The sequence below is a fragment of the Schistocerca americana genome, chromosome 8 (genome assembly GCF_021461395.2).
Source record: "Schistocerca americana isolate TAMUIC-IGC-003095 chromosome 8, iqSchAmer2.1, whole genome shotgun sequence".
NCBI classification, from domain to species: Eukaryota; Metazoa; Arthropoda; class Insecta; order Orthoptera; family Acrididae; genus Schistocerca; species Schistocerca americana.
The window spans coordinates 99124921-99139281 of record NC_060126.1 but is presented as its reverse complement, the minus strand read 5'-3'; the positions used below and the strand labels follow the sequence as shown (position 1 = coordinate 99139281).

Here is a 14361-nt window from a genome sequence, read left to right as displayed (position 1 = left end):
ATCCCCACAGCGACGCGCTGTCTGCGTTTGAGCCGCAATCAGGCAGTCACCCTTACACGTCAGAACATTTAGTTTCACTGAACAACCCTCAACCTGGTGTCCTGTGTAGTACAATTCTGCGCGGTCTCTTCCTCCTGGATGCAGAAGTGCCACAACACAATGGCAGAACGTGCAAAGAACTTAGAAGGTATCTACTAAAACCTGAAGAAGGAGCTTGTCGTCGCATATATGCAGTGGCAAACGGTTCGTGGTTAGTCAAAGATGTAAACAATTGTGGGAGTTCTGGAAATTTCAGAAAAAAGTCATGTGTGAAAGACTGCAGCTGCAGAGAAACCTGTAGTCACCTCCATACAAGCAGTGAACACAACTCACTGATGCTGTCGTATGCTACTTCCCGCATCCGAGCAGGCAGAAAGAACAAATCCACTGCTACAGAACAGTCCCCTCCAAAGCAAAGTATAGAGAAAAGAATGGGAAACTCAAGAAACTGCTGTATGCCGTCTAGCTGTGTGTAGTCAGCATCCACTACTGGTAAAATGATTCGTATATTCCAGCAGAACACTGGTGGGTCAGGAGCCATATGGAGGAACTGCATCTTTTAGCACAGGTTAAGCCATGTCAGGTTAAGCCATGTCAACAACAGACCCATATTACGACTTTTTACAGCACTCTGATCGACAGATATGGCATCCACAGAAGAAAGAGACGGTCTCAGTGGAGCGTAGGTGGGGAGAGGAAGGGAAGGGGGAAAAAAAGTTGCCCTCATTGTTAGTCAATTGTACAATGTCTTCCCTGTTACCCACAGAACTGGTTGATATAATAGTCTATGTGCGTCATTTCGCCGTCGAGAATGGACCTGGACTTTTCATGTTTGCCTGTTTGCGTGCCTGTTTTGTGTTGCCTCTATACTAATATCGCTGAGTTCTGATCAATCTTCAAAAATTTCTACATCGTGGAGAATTACGGTTTGCAGTATATATTTAAATTCTGTATGCAATAGATAGTTAAATTCGAAAAGAAGCCGTTAGTGGTAGGTCAAGACAAATCTAAACGTGTTTGTACTTCTTGCTCACATTCACGTGAAATATTCCGAGATATTGCGTCATAACTACGAAAGTGTTATTAAGGGATGCCATAGACTTCAGTATGAAACAGCATCTTGCACACGCATTTGAAATGTAAACTTTTCGACGAAGACCCTCTATAATTGATCTCAAATTTCACACGTGGCCTACCTTAACAAGAAATACAATACAGCTTCAAAATGCTACTTGTCACATTTTACTGTACACTCGTTTCTGTTAAGGGAGATGTTCCACGAGTCATGTTCGTATTTTATTGCAATACTGTATTGACGTCTGCAGAGAGATACGAACTTTGTCAAGCACATCCCGGATCATCACGTAAATGTGAACAAGACAGCACAATTTGCTGCTCCAGCTCTTTAGCCTGACCACCAAGACTGCTGTACACTCCGCCTTCAGATAACATTAGACAGAACATATACAGAGAAGTCCGGTAGCTTGATCTTAGAGACCAAGATACAGGCTCTGTCTTGACCAATCCATCTTGGGTCGTACTGGAGAGTTAAGTGTCATCTTACAACACCAGCGAAATGTGCCCATGCCCCATCATGCACGTACCACATTGCCATGGGTGAAATATCAGGTAGATTGTATGTGAGCTTCATCGAAGTGATAATACATCAGATACATTTGTACTATTCTTTAAACTCCAGCCGGCCGGTGTGGCCAAGCGGTTCTAGGCGCTACAGTCTGGAGTCCAGTGCCCGCTACAGTCGCAGGTTCGAATCCCACATCGGGCTTAGGTTAGTTAGGTTTAAGTAGTCCTGAGTTCTAGGGGACTGATGACCTCAGATGTTGAGTCCCATAGTGCTCAGAGCCATTTTTTTTAAACTGCAGTCTGCGTTGGTCCACAGTAGCACCTTCGCATTTGTTGCAGAAACAGCTCTTTAGCAGATCGATGTTTACTGGAACGGTTGTGCTTCTATTGTTGTAAGCACTGGCGTTGTGACACTTTCAGCCCCGGCTGCATTGTTGCCATATTTCAGCTCTTCCCCAATATGACGCCATGCTATGTTGCCAATTATCCCATTTCCTTTAACAAATACTAATTTCGGAATGTATAAAATGAAATATGGTGCAAAATTTAAAAAATCCAAGATTTTCTCGACTCCTGTAACACCGCTGTGGAAATATGGTGGCTGTCCTAAGAATAAAATAGCGTAAATTCAAAAATCCAAGATGGGGCATTGTCCTGTTGGTGTGAAACTAAAAAATCAAAACTGGTGGACTTTGGGATGGTTTATTAACCTGCATGGTTGTCAGATTTTCCCAGCCCTACAATGTCAGAATACGGTTGCAGTGTCGGGGATATAAGCCCAGCCTGCGTAGTCGTCATGGGTCCTAAGTATAGAATGACAGTAAATGGAAAAATCGCTGTGTTTCCCTGACATAACATTTCACTTATCTTAATTTTACGATCAGTTGAGCCCCCATATTTAGTCAGTTGCCCCATCTCTCATAGTTTAAACAGATTTCCCCACCTTAGTAACCTTAAACAAATACTGCACCAGGGTGTGCACCATTCCACACAGGATCTTGCGACACTCCAAGTGCAAGCTGACTCAATTGTGCCACTGCTGCCGCTGAAGGATTTGACCACCAGAGGCACACCATCAGAGTGTTGGGACTTATCCACCACCGCCACAGCCCCCAGGCACTTCTTCTCAATGAAGAGACCCACACAGAAATATCGTACACATGCACTTCCAAATGTGAAATGCAGCACAATAGTTCTTGTTCTCACCATCAACATGTTATTTGTGATGGCGCTGCAGTCACAGCCCATGTTGCATAAATTAAAATGGTAGGGAAATTTAAGACACAAGAAGCACCAAATATGGTGGAACAATAGCCCACACATACATTCTGCAGGGAAATGCAAAATTCACAGAGGTACACTCTTCCTCTGGGAGAGCATGTGTAAACGTTCAGAAACTGATAAAAGATATTATGTTTTTTAAAATATTCACCGCAAAAGTTAATGTATGGAATGGATGACAGCTATCATTAACCTGCCTTGGTCATACCCAGCCACCGCAGTTCAATCGTAAACACATTTTTTATCCATCCAGCATGAATAAAGCACACCTGAGAACCAAGCATCCTTATTCCAAATAGTAAGTGGCATTCTTAGCCTAAAACGAACCAAACGTATATGACGAAGAAAAAACTACATTTCACTACCAAGCGATGATAAAACACCATCCTACAGCCCTTACATCCCTATTTTGAAGGAAAAACATCCGAGCTCTACTTCAATAGTCTGCAGGGCACATGTCTTCAAGTGCTGCATAGCCGACATTTTCCTCACAACATAGACAGACCTACGAGACAGGAAACATGCAATATAACCCAACAGAAGAATGTTCCTACTTGGCGGAATAAGGTATCGCGGGATTATGGCTACAATTTATTACCTATGCCAAGTTTGCTTCATGTTACAAAATGCACAGTTCCTTCTAAATACCATTGAAATGTCATCCTAAGATAGAGTATCTTTAAAAGTTCCATTCACAGTCAATGCTCTGCTAGCATCAGACTGGTATGTATAGCTCAGGTGTAAGTATAACGTTAGGGAGCAGATTTGATGCGAAATTCACTGATTTCATGCCCACTATTCATAAGAAATATTTCACTAAAAGTTGCGAAAACTGTGTTTCATTTATTAGTTATGTCTGTTGAGGCAGGGAAGTTGCCATCGCATTACGTTTCCATGGCAACAGGAGCAGAAATATTCAATCTGGACCATCACATTTTGCCATTCCCTGTCTTTATTTCCCATGCAGAAATACTAACAAACCATTAAATTGCTGCAAGTGTCTTACAATGTGTTTTAGATTGTACCCAAGGTTTTTGCAACCACCCCTAAAGTTTAACCACTCAGTATTCTGGGCTGTGTCTAGCTTGGCAGCCACAGCGCCATATTAGACATGTTAGCCGAGGGTGTGCCAGTACCATGTAATACCTGTAATGGCTACCTGAAACGAGTCCACTCGCCGACCGCTTGACTAGTGGGTTGGTCTGCCATTTGTTTGATCTATGTAACTGCATCATGTTTATGGAGCGTACTGCTCTCTCCTGGGTCAGAAACGTCAGAACGGACAGTGTGTTATGGTGAAATACGGTGCTCAGCGTCTCTTCACTAGACAACCATGCGCTCTGCTGATATGAGTTCCTCCATCCTGAAATTTTTTGTGTTAATATGTTACACAGTTCTGCTATCATGAAATGTAGTTCTTCTTTCATCGTATCTACTTACATTGTTTTCGGAGGTTACCGTTTGCCTTATCGTTTGGAGTAAGGATGCTTGGTTGTCAAATGCGGTTTACTCATGGTGGTCGTACATAAAGTTATTGTGTTCATGACATAACTGCAGTGCCTGGCTATGACCACAGCAAGTTAATGGTAGCTGTCATCACCCCCACACTTAACTATTGTGGTAAATCTTATAAAAACATAGTTTTTTTTACAGTTCTTGAAGAGAAAGGACATGCTTCTGTTAGATTAGATTAGATTAGATTTACTTTCATTCCAATTGATCCGTAGTGAGGAGGCCCACAAGGATGTAGAACATTTCATAAAAACAACAATGCATGACAAATATTTACAACTCAAACAGGTCACAAGTAGCATTGTCATTTTTATATGAACGCTATATGAAAGCATCATTTTACAAATACTAATGCACTGAATTTAAAATAAAGAAAGGTTTTTATTTATAAGGTAATAAACGTGTAATACAACTACTAAATACTTATTTAGAATGAACACATTACTGCACTGAACTGGTGCCGAAGTTAGATTGTACTTACACACACACACACACACACACACACACACTTATTTACAATGAACACATTACTGCACTGAAATTGTGCAGAAATTATATATATATATATATATATATATATATATATATATATATATATATATATATATATAAAATCTGTTGGTTCTACTGAGAAATTCATCAATGGAGTAGAAGGAGTTGGCCACCAATAAATCCTTTAGGCTTCTCTTAAACTGAATTTCATTGGATGTTAAGCTTTTTATGGCTGCTGGAAAGTTATTGAAAATGTGTGATCCTGAAATATGCACACCTTTTTGTACAACACTAAGTGACTTTAAATCCTTGTGAAGATTATTCTTATTTCTAGTATTGATTCCATGAATTGAGCTGTTTGTTTGAAAAAGTGATATATTTTTAACGACAAATTTCATTAAGGGATAAATATATTGGCAAGCAGTAGTTTGTATCCCTAGTTCCCTAAACAGGCTTCTGCAGGATGTTCTTGAGTTCACACCACATATAACTCTTACTGCACGTTTTTGTGCCCGGAAAACTTTAGCTTGGCTTGATGAGTTGCCCCAAAAAAATAATCCCATATGACATTATAGAATGAAAGTAAGCATAGTATGCCAGCTTTTTCATTTTTATATCCCCTATGTCTGACACAATTCGCATTGCAAATAGAGATTTGTTAAGACGCTTCAGTGGCTTTTAATTTCTCTGCTGAATGAATGTGGGGACTATTGTCCATTTTAAACTGATGAGACTTTTTAATTTCCCCACATTTTTCACTGTGGGTTAAAGTATAAGTGTGCTTCTTGCATTTTCATATTTCTCTGCCATTTTGACTTAGGCCACATAGGTTGTGGCTGCAGTGCATTCACAAATAACATACTGGTGGTTGGAATCGAAACTACTATTCTGCACTTCGCATTATTCAGCCTAATTGGCAGTATGTCTCCAGCATCCCTGTGCAGTTGTCTCCAGTGCAAAGAAGCGTGTAGTGGCTGTGGCTGTGGCTGTGGCTATGGGTTCAACAATCTTGTCTCGCGTTACGTTACCAATTCAGTCCTCATGGTCCAACTCCCTGGTGGCAGCAGTGGCGCTGGGCACTCAACTTGAGCTAGATATAAGACTTAGAGGCTGCATGGAGCACGCACTGGTGCAGTATTTGTTTAAGGTCACTGAGTTTGGGGGAATTTGTTTAAACTGTGTCATCAAAGGGGCAGATGGAATCGTGTAACCTTGTAGACTCTACTGCTTTTAAACGTAAGGCAAGTGCACTGTGAAGTAAGGGAAAAACCAATGATTTTTGAATTCGCCACCAGTTTGTACAAGGATAGGGTTTTCTATTTGGAACACCCTACCTAATCTGACAATCATGCAGCATGTGCCCAAATCACCAGGACTGTCATCTGGCGTCATATGTTTGGGGAAAAATCCCAGTGGTCATCTTGGATTTAAGTGACCTGGCAACCACGTATGTTGGATCAGTTCCACATGGACCACTCTGTTTGACATTGTAGCAATGGGCAAATCTGACAGCCATGCAGGACCCCAAAGTCCACCATCTAACCATGCAGGGTCAGCCACTACACCAAAGTCCGTCATTTTGAATTTTTAAATTTCGCACCAATTGGACAATACCCCATCTTGGAGTTTTTAACTTACGACAACCGTCCAGTGGTAACATAGGACTGGGACATAATCTTGGATTTTTTTCAATTTTCCAGCCAGTTCTCGAATATCCCGCCATTTTATAAATAGGACAATTGGCCTATGTCAGAGGGGATATGGGAGAGGTAGGAAGAAATCTTTGCATGATGCCGTAGGGGTGGAGAAAGAAAGTCTAGCATCAATACAGCATGGGCTGAAAATGTCACAGCACCACTACTGTCTTATATATTAACCATTAATTATGGTATCCCTGTATTAACGCATGTAATGTACAATGGAAGGCGTATGCAGCAGTCATCTTGCAGCGTTGGCAGTGCGACTTACCGAGTGTTTGGTCACCATTGAAGAGGTTCTCGAAGTTCACTTCAAAACGCTCAAGTCTTGGGATGTTGAGGAGAAGTTGCTTCAGGTCCCAGTATTCCTGGTTTCCTTTCATTTGGCGTTCAGATATGAGTTTTAATTCTGCTGTCAAGTTGGCTGTAATAAAATTTAATTAAGTTATTAATACAAATGTGTAACACGCCCTAGTTACAGAGTGGCACTTCTATCAAATTCAAGGTATGAGTTGGCCCTTGCGGTGTGCTGTCACTGAGCAATTCTTGGCGTACTGCTTGCGAAAGTCTGCACCTGGGTTTGAGATACTGTGCAGCACAGTGTTTTAACTCGCTACTCACATACCAGCGTACTCCTTTGAAGGGTTAAGCTTTCTCATCTCACGTTTTGCAGTTGTATGCAGGCGTAAGGATGTTCCCTCTGCGCCCCTTATTAACTGAAATGTTTATGAATAATTTTGAACAAACACTTTTAAATAATAAGTTCTAAGATAGACTACAGATATGTGGAAGATGTAATACGTTTGTGGACAGTTAGTATCAGACAGTTAAACATCTAAATTCACACCACAACAAAATTAACTTTACATTTGATCTGGGAGGAGACTAAATCTTTTTTTTTTTTTAGACCTTATCATTGACATTAGCAAACACAAACATTTTTTAAGATATATAGGAATGTAACTTCTTCAGGCACAGTACTAACTGCCAGTTCCCAGCATCCTGCAACACAGAAACATGCAACCTTCCACACTGTGGCGCATCACAAACCGAATCAGATTTTGAAAGTGAATTAAAAATTATTTTAAAAGTTACACCTAGTAATACACTGGAAGAAAATCACAACATAAAGAAGGACTTGTACGACGAAACGGAATTGGTCGGCATGTTTCTAAATCCGAAAGATGTTGTCTTTTCAGATTTGGCGTTAGTCACATAAGAGCGACGCTAATAGTGCCACTATGAGGATGCAAATCGAGTTTGCTTTAAATACACACTGTAACGGTCGTGATCATTAGTTACCTTTGAGATTACTGAGTTGACATTAGTGAAGTTTGCCTTTAAAGCGACAGAAACGCCATTAGCAATACCTTACTGAGTTTGAACGAGCTCTTGGAGAAGCTGGATGTTCCTTCAGCGATATTGCGGAGAGGGTTGGCAAGAATGTAGCCACTGTACATGACTCCTGGCAGCGGCGGTCACGGGAACGTACGGTCACCATTATTCATTCTATGTTTGATTTATGCCTCGGTTTCCGTGGACCTTCCTAAACAGAACTGTGTTTCGTATACGTGTCTACCACTTGGACTCACATCATTTGGCGCCGACAATAAGCGCCATAACTAGAGGAAAGAGTCGTGTGGTGTTTCCGGTTTAGAGATCGGGGTTTGTTGTTAAGTTACATAATCGGAAAACATTTTCCTCCCCCACACACAATCATTGCTGTCCTTGAGTTGTATGAGAGTTGTGCCTTAAGTGAGTTTGTTAAATTTAGGTGACTACAATGGATGTGCGTGTTGTGTGGGGGTCATGTTTGCACTGATGCGCTCACTCCATGAGGAACAGCGGGGAGCTTTGAAATTTGGTTCACGACATTTGTGCAAATTCTGGTGATCAAATAACGTCTCCTCCCCTTGCTGGCCACATACTAATGATGAAACAACAAAAGGGGACGGGAGTTTTGTAACATTGTTCTCACGGGTATCTCTTTGGATACTGTTCTACTGTTTTCTCTATTAATGTACATAGTGAGTTGTTTGTTATGGAGATTTGGTGATTTAAAAGGTTTTCCTTTTCTGCTTTCGTTCAGTGTGTATGAGGGGGTCGTCAAGCGTGCTCTTCCAAGAAAATTACCTCCAGTTTCTTTGGTTTCCCTGGAAACGCGGTGACCACTGGTGTACAGGATCGAGGAACAGCAATGACGAATGATAAACAATTTGTCACGTGTTTCCGACTTGAGTCTGTCAAAAATTCGGAAGATTTCGCCTCCATATTCATGAAACTGTGGAACGCCTAGAATTCAATACTGTTTGCTGATATTGTGGTCCTGTACCTAAGAACCATTATATCTTAATCAAAAAGTTTCAATTAAAGTGAGAGAAGAAAGTACAAACTGGATTGTAGTCACCTAAATTTAACAAACTCACTTAAGGCACAACTCTCATACAACTCAAGGACAGCAATGATTGTGTGTGGGGGAGGAAAATGTTTTCCGATTATGTAACTTAACAACAAACCCCGATCTCTAAACCGGAAACACCACACGACTCTTTCCTCTAGTTATGGCGCTTACTGTCGGCGCCAAATGATGTGAGTCCAAGTGGTAGACACGTGTACGAAATACAGTTCTGTTTAGGAAGGTCCACGGAAAAGGAGTAAGACAAGGATGCTGTCTATCACCTATTTTTTTCAACCTCTACTTGGAAAATATAATTGACCAATTCTCATTAGATGACAAAGGAGTGGAAATTGGAGGAAGAACAGTAGAGGTTTGTTGATAGCATGGTCCTTCTAGCCACAGGGGGAAAAGATTTACAGGATTTGGTGGACACCATTGAAACTAACTGAAAAAAATATGGAATGAAACTTAATATAAATAAAACAAAAGTATTGGCGCTAGGAGGAAATAAGGAAATAAAAATTATGCTGAATGGATAAATACTAGAACAGGTGCAAAATTTTAAGTATCTTGGAAGCAGGATAGACACCGACTGGAAGTGCACCACAGAAGTTAAAACAAGGATAGCAATGGCAAAAGAGGCGTTTTATAAGGAAAGGAGAATTTTCTGCAACGGTCTGGACATAGAACTCACGAAGAGATTCATAAAATGTCTTGTGTGTTCTTCTATATTGCGCTGGAACATGGACTATGAGGAAGAAACACAGAGAAAGGCTGGAGGCCTTTGAGATCTGGATATGGCGGAGGATGGAAAGAAGAAGTTGGATGGACAGAGTAAAAAATGAAGAGGTACTGAGAAGAGTGGGAGAGAAAAGACAGTAACTAGATGTAATAAAGAGAAGAAAAAGAAATTGGATTGGGCATAAATAAAGAAAGAATGACGGACTGATAAACAGTTTTAGAAGGTTATGTAGAAGGGAAAAGGAAGCAAGGAAGGAAGAGATTCCAGATACTGGATGACATGATGGACGGTACAACATACAGCAGCCTTAAGAAGGAAGCAATGGATCGCAGAAAATGGAGAGGCAAAGGACCTGCTAATATAGCAGATAACTGATGATGATGATGACCTAAGAATGTCAATTTGTTCAGATCAGGGAAAACAACCGGAAAACTCACATCATTTATCATGATGCGAATGTCACCTATCGCATACGTCGTCAAACAATTATTTGACGGAAGAAATTAAAAAATTATGTCTCGTTGCTCATACTCACTGTATCTGTGGCCTAACATCTCCTTTTAGTTCGCAAACACTACTTGTGTGCACAATATTTGCACCATCCCAAGAAGTTGTTGAACGCTTCCACAGCCAAATTTTTGAGATACCAGTCTCAGACTTGAGGGAACATTTCCAGAATTGATTCTAACACAAATAAAAATGTATAAATTTAAAAGGTGAACGATTGGTGAAACATAAGAAAGACTTGTAACAAATGTCGTTTGCCCTTTACTGTTTGTGTAGAACGTTAAGAGACAACCGTCGTAGTAGAAACTGAGGGTAGCGTAGAAGAAGGACTGTTTGAATGTGTAGTCGCGCTCAGTGGGTCGTGGCGGTATCTAGCGTTGCTGCTCAGTTACTTCATCACATACATGTTCCGTGAATATTGTTATGGATTTCGCAGATGCTCTCTGGTCGAACACTCCACAATGGACACCAGTGCAGTGTGCTCTGCTATCGAAGTACAGTGTGAACAATAAAGGTTCCATTCCACTTCCCAAGATAGACCTGACACAACGTCCGTTCCTACCTCTCTCGGTACACATATTAGGAAAACAGCGACTGTCGGTTCCCACATCTCTCCAACTGCTGCATATAATGGGGTGGGGAGCTGTTGGATACGACAAAAAGACAGGTTTGATAATTGGTGAAGGGAGGCCAATGCTTTCTGGTATGTGGCAAAAATGGTAAATCCTACTGTCATACCCTTCATGACCACTTTATCAAAAGGCCTATTGGAAAAGGATAATGCAGCCGCTGATCTGTCAGCCTTTGAGCATGACTGGAATGCGACGGAAAGATGTGTAATTTGATACCAGCCTCCATTCATCAACCATAATGAACTTACGCACCATCTGCTTCAGACACGGTAAGAAATTCAGAACTTGAAGTTGTAGAGTTTGCTTACTGAAGATGAACCTGCAGCGCCCGGAGCCCTCCACAGGCACCACCAGGAACTTGCCGCTCATCTCGTAGTCCGCTTCAAAGACAAGATGGGGCTCCACTCCGGAGAGTTCCAGTTTGTTGTTGGCCAGGTCCAGGCTGGAAAACATAGACAACACGCTAGTACACTCTCTGCTCTCAACAAGATGGTAACTAAATAATTAACAAGTCCGTGTAGCCTCCATGTACAGCGTTGCCGCATCGTGTATAACACCAGTGCTACCCATAGTTCCAGCAGCTGACGGATACATCGCTGTCAACAGTTGGACATGCACTCAGTCCATGAGGCACTGTGGCTAAGTTTGGAAATTAATCTAGGAGATGGGTCCAAGATTTCGCAATAAGGAATTATGTGCCACCATCCCTCCTCTTGGTGGCGGTGAAAATTTCTTCCATCACCAGAATCGAACTGGCAGCTACCAAGTCAATATCCACCGTAAAAGTGTGCATTAGCAACCTCTACTATTGATGCAGATGCCGACAGAGCTCTGTAAACTTTTTCTTATCTGGAACACTAAGTAGGGAAAGAGACATTTTCATGCGTACAGGATTAGACACAGAAAACTTACAAAACAGAGAGTAATGTAATCATTCTGTGACTATACAGGACAACCAATGATCCACCGTGGCTTCCATTGGGGAGCACTAAGTACTTTCGAATGGACAATTTGTACAGCGTAGCGGTAATCTCTTTAAGGCTCACTGTGTAAAGTTATGACGAATATACTGGCGCGAGATATGACCACTTGCCGGCTGCCAGTTACAGTGAAATTCCAGAGCGTGAGCTACATTTTCTGTGTCATCTTTTCTCTTGTTTGCCAACGTAACATCGCTACAAATTACGCTCTTCCCCGCAACATCAGTAGGATGATCCCAACAGACCTTTCTTATTTCCCAAAGTCCTCTCCGTCAGTTCTTGCTTTGTAAAGAATACTATTTTTACAAATCCGTAAATACATTTTTATGCGATACTAGTCGCAGAATCTGTAATAGTGGTGGTAGTAGTAGTAATAGTAGTAGTAGCACTCGTAGTACAGCTAGAGTTGTCGCTATTATTTTTTAGACAGTACTATCGTCAATATTACTGTCTGTTGTCGGTAGACAGATTCAAATCTTGTTTAAAATTATTTTTAAATTTATTACTACCATTTTATTACTATTTCTTCTTCACTTCGTTTCCGTGATCTGAGAACCATGTTAATTAGGATCACCTTCTTTTCTTCTCGTCTTTATCCTTATTCTTTCATTCTCATACTCTGGGTCTAATTCTGCCATGGAAACCTATGTAAGTCTGAATTACAAACATGAAAGTCATTCTCTTACATATGTCTGTTTCCTGTACTCCGATTTCTTCCAGGTCCCGTTTATACATCTTGGGTCCAGTGTAAATTGATTTAACTTGTTTACGAGAAACTCTTATTATTGTACTAACTTCCTGTGTCCATTCTAAGGATGTGTTCGAAAGGCATGCTCCTTCTTTTCTTGATGGTTTCCGAAATTCTCTATCTGGATGGACGGTTCTAGTTTAGCTCGTCTTCTATACTGACCGTGCCCTGTTTATCGAGATCTTAATATCCTGCTAAGAATTCATCGTTCCACAAGATACAACCTCTTCCGTGATCCTGTTCTTCCGTAATTCACGTTTACAGCTGTATATAAGGCTTCAAGTCGGATCACTATCTGGTGAAGTTGTTGTGGACTGGCAAGACAGCCAATCCACAGTGACGGGTAACCGAAAGGCACGCGCTTAAACTCACGCAGGCTGGCGTGAGGTCTGAAACAGGATACGTAATGAATGCTATAAAGAAAAGTACGTAGCTGCTGGAATACTTAACTTTAATCCACAATTGGTGAACATTGGTCTTGTTACTGTACATGCTTCATTAGACACATAGCAAAGGATAAATGGCGCCTTGCTAGGTCGTAGCAATTGACTTACCTGAAGGCTATGCTAACTATCGTCTCGGCAAATGAGAGCGTAATTCTCAGTGAACCTTTCCTAGCAAAGTCGGCTGTACAACTGGGGCGAGTGCCAGTACGTCTATAGACCTGCCGTGTGGCGGCGCTCGGTCTGGATTCACTGATAGTGGCGACACGCGGGTCCGTCGTATACTAGCGGACCGCGGCCGATTTAAAAGGCTACCACCTAGCAAGTGTGGTGTCTGGCGGTGACACCACAGAAGTCTCAATTTTGACTCGATGATTTTTCTTATTATGCATGTTCATAGTCGGACGCTAAATTCATTTCGTTTATTCCTGCTCTCATACTTTCTTTTTCTGTCAGATCATTTACTGTCCATTCTCCTTGGTATATAAAACTCTCAGCCATCTGAGCTTTCCCTCTTTCTATTGTCACGATGTTCGTCGCGTACTGTGTCTTCTCGACAGAGAGCTGTAGACCTGCTTTATCCTCTTTTTCTGTAGATGCGTGATTTGATTAGCCACATCTTCTAATAATACCGACAATATCATGATATAATTAGCAAATAGTAGACAGTCGGCACATATTCCTTTTCTCTTGCATTCCAGTCATATTACACCCGCTCCTTTCATTTCTCGTCGCCGTTCCCTGATCACTCGTTAAGGGTACAGTCAAAGACCACAGGTGAGAGTCTGTCTATGTGTCTGATTCTGAGATGCCGTATTGCTTGCGGCCTGTTTAATCAATGCAGTGGATTTTCTATCCGAACTCATATCTTCCAAAATTAGGAACTGCGTAGGTGTATCTACTGCATCATAGGCTTCCTTAACGTCTACGAATGTGAGCACGAAATGCTTGCTACTGTTTTCGATACACGATCCTAGTTTTTATTTTCAAGATTTGTTCTGGGCATGAACTGCTCATTCTGAAGCCTCTTTGGTACACACCAATTTGTGATTTAGCTGCTCTTCCACTCTGTTAGTAATGCTTTTGAGAATATCGTATGAGTCACTAGAATTAACGACATCCCTCCGAAGTTCCCAGGCTCGAATTGGTGTCCTTTCTTATGTGCAGGATGTATTAGTGCCAACTTCCACCCCTCTGGAAGCAGTTCAATGTTTGTATTCCCATTAACATATTTCAATATTTCTGCAATGATCCCCTCTTTCCCAGGAGCCTTGTTATTCTTCAAGGAATTTATGATGATCATAGC

The 14361-nt window shown here is 41.4% G+C and overlaps 1 protein-coding gene across 1 annotated transcript in view; it reads right to left on the bottom strand.

Annotated features, from left to right (window-relative positions):
* Positions 1 to 14361, bottom strand: part of LOC124545248 (protein takeout-like) — a 57616-nt gene that overhangs the window by 3107 nt on the left and 40148 nt on the right. Inside the window, exons 4-5 of the mRNA XM_047124121.1 lie at positions 11193 to 11326; positions 6877 to 7029 (exon numbers count right to left, since the gene is read on the bottom strand). Of these exons, the coding sequence (XP_046980077.1) occupies positions 6877 to 7029; positions 11193 to 11326 (287 nt within the window). The remainder of the gene's footprint in view (positions 1 to 6876; positions 7030 to 11192; positions 11327 to 14361) is intronic.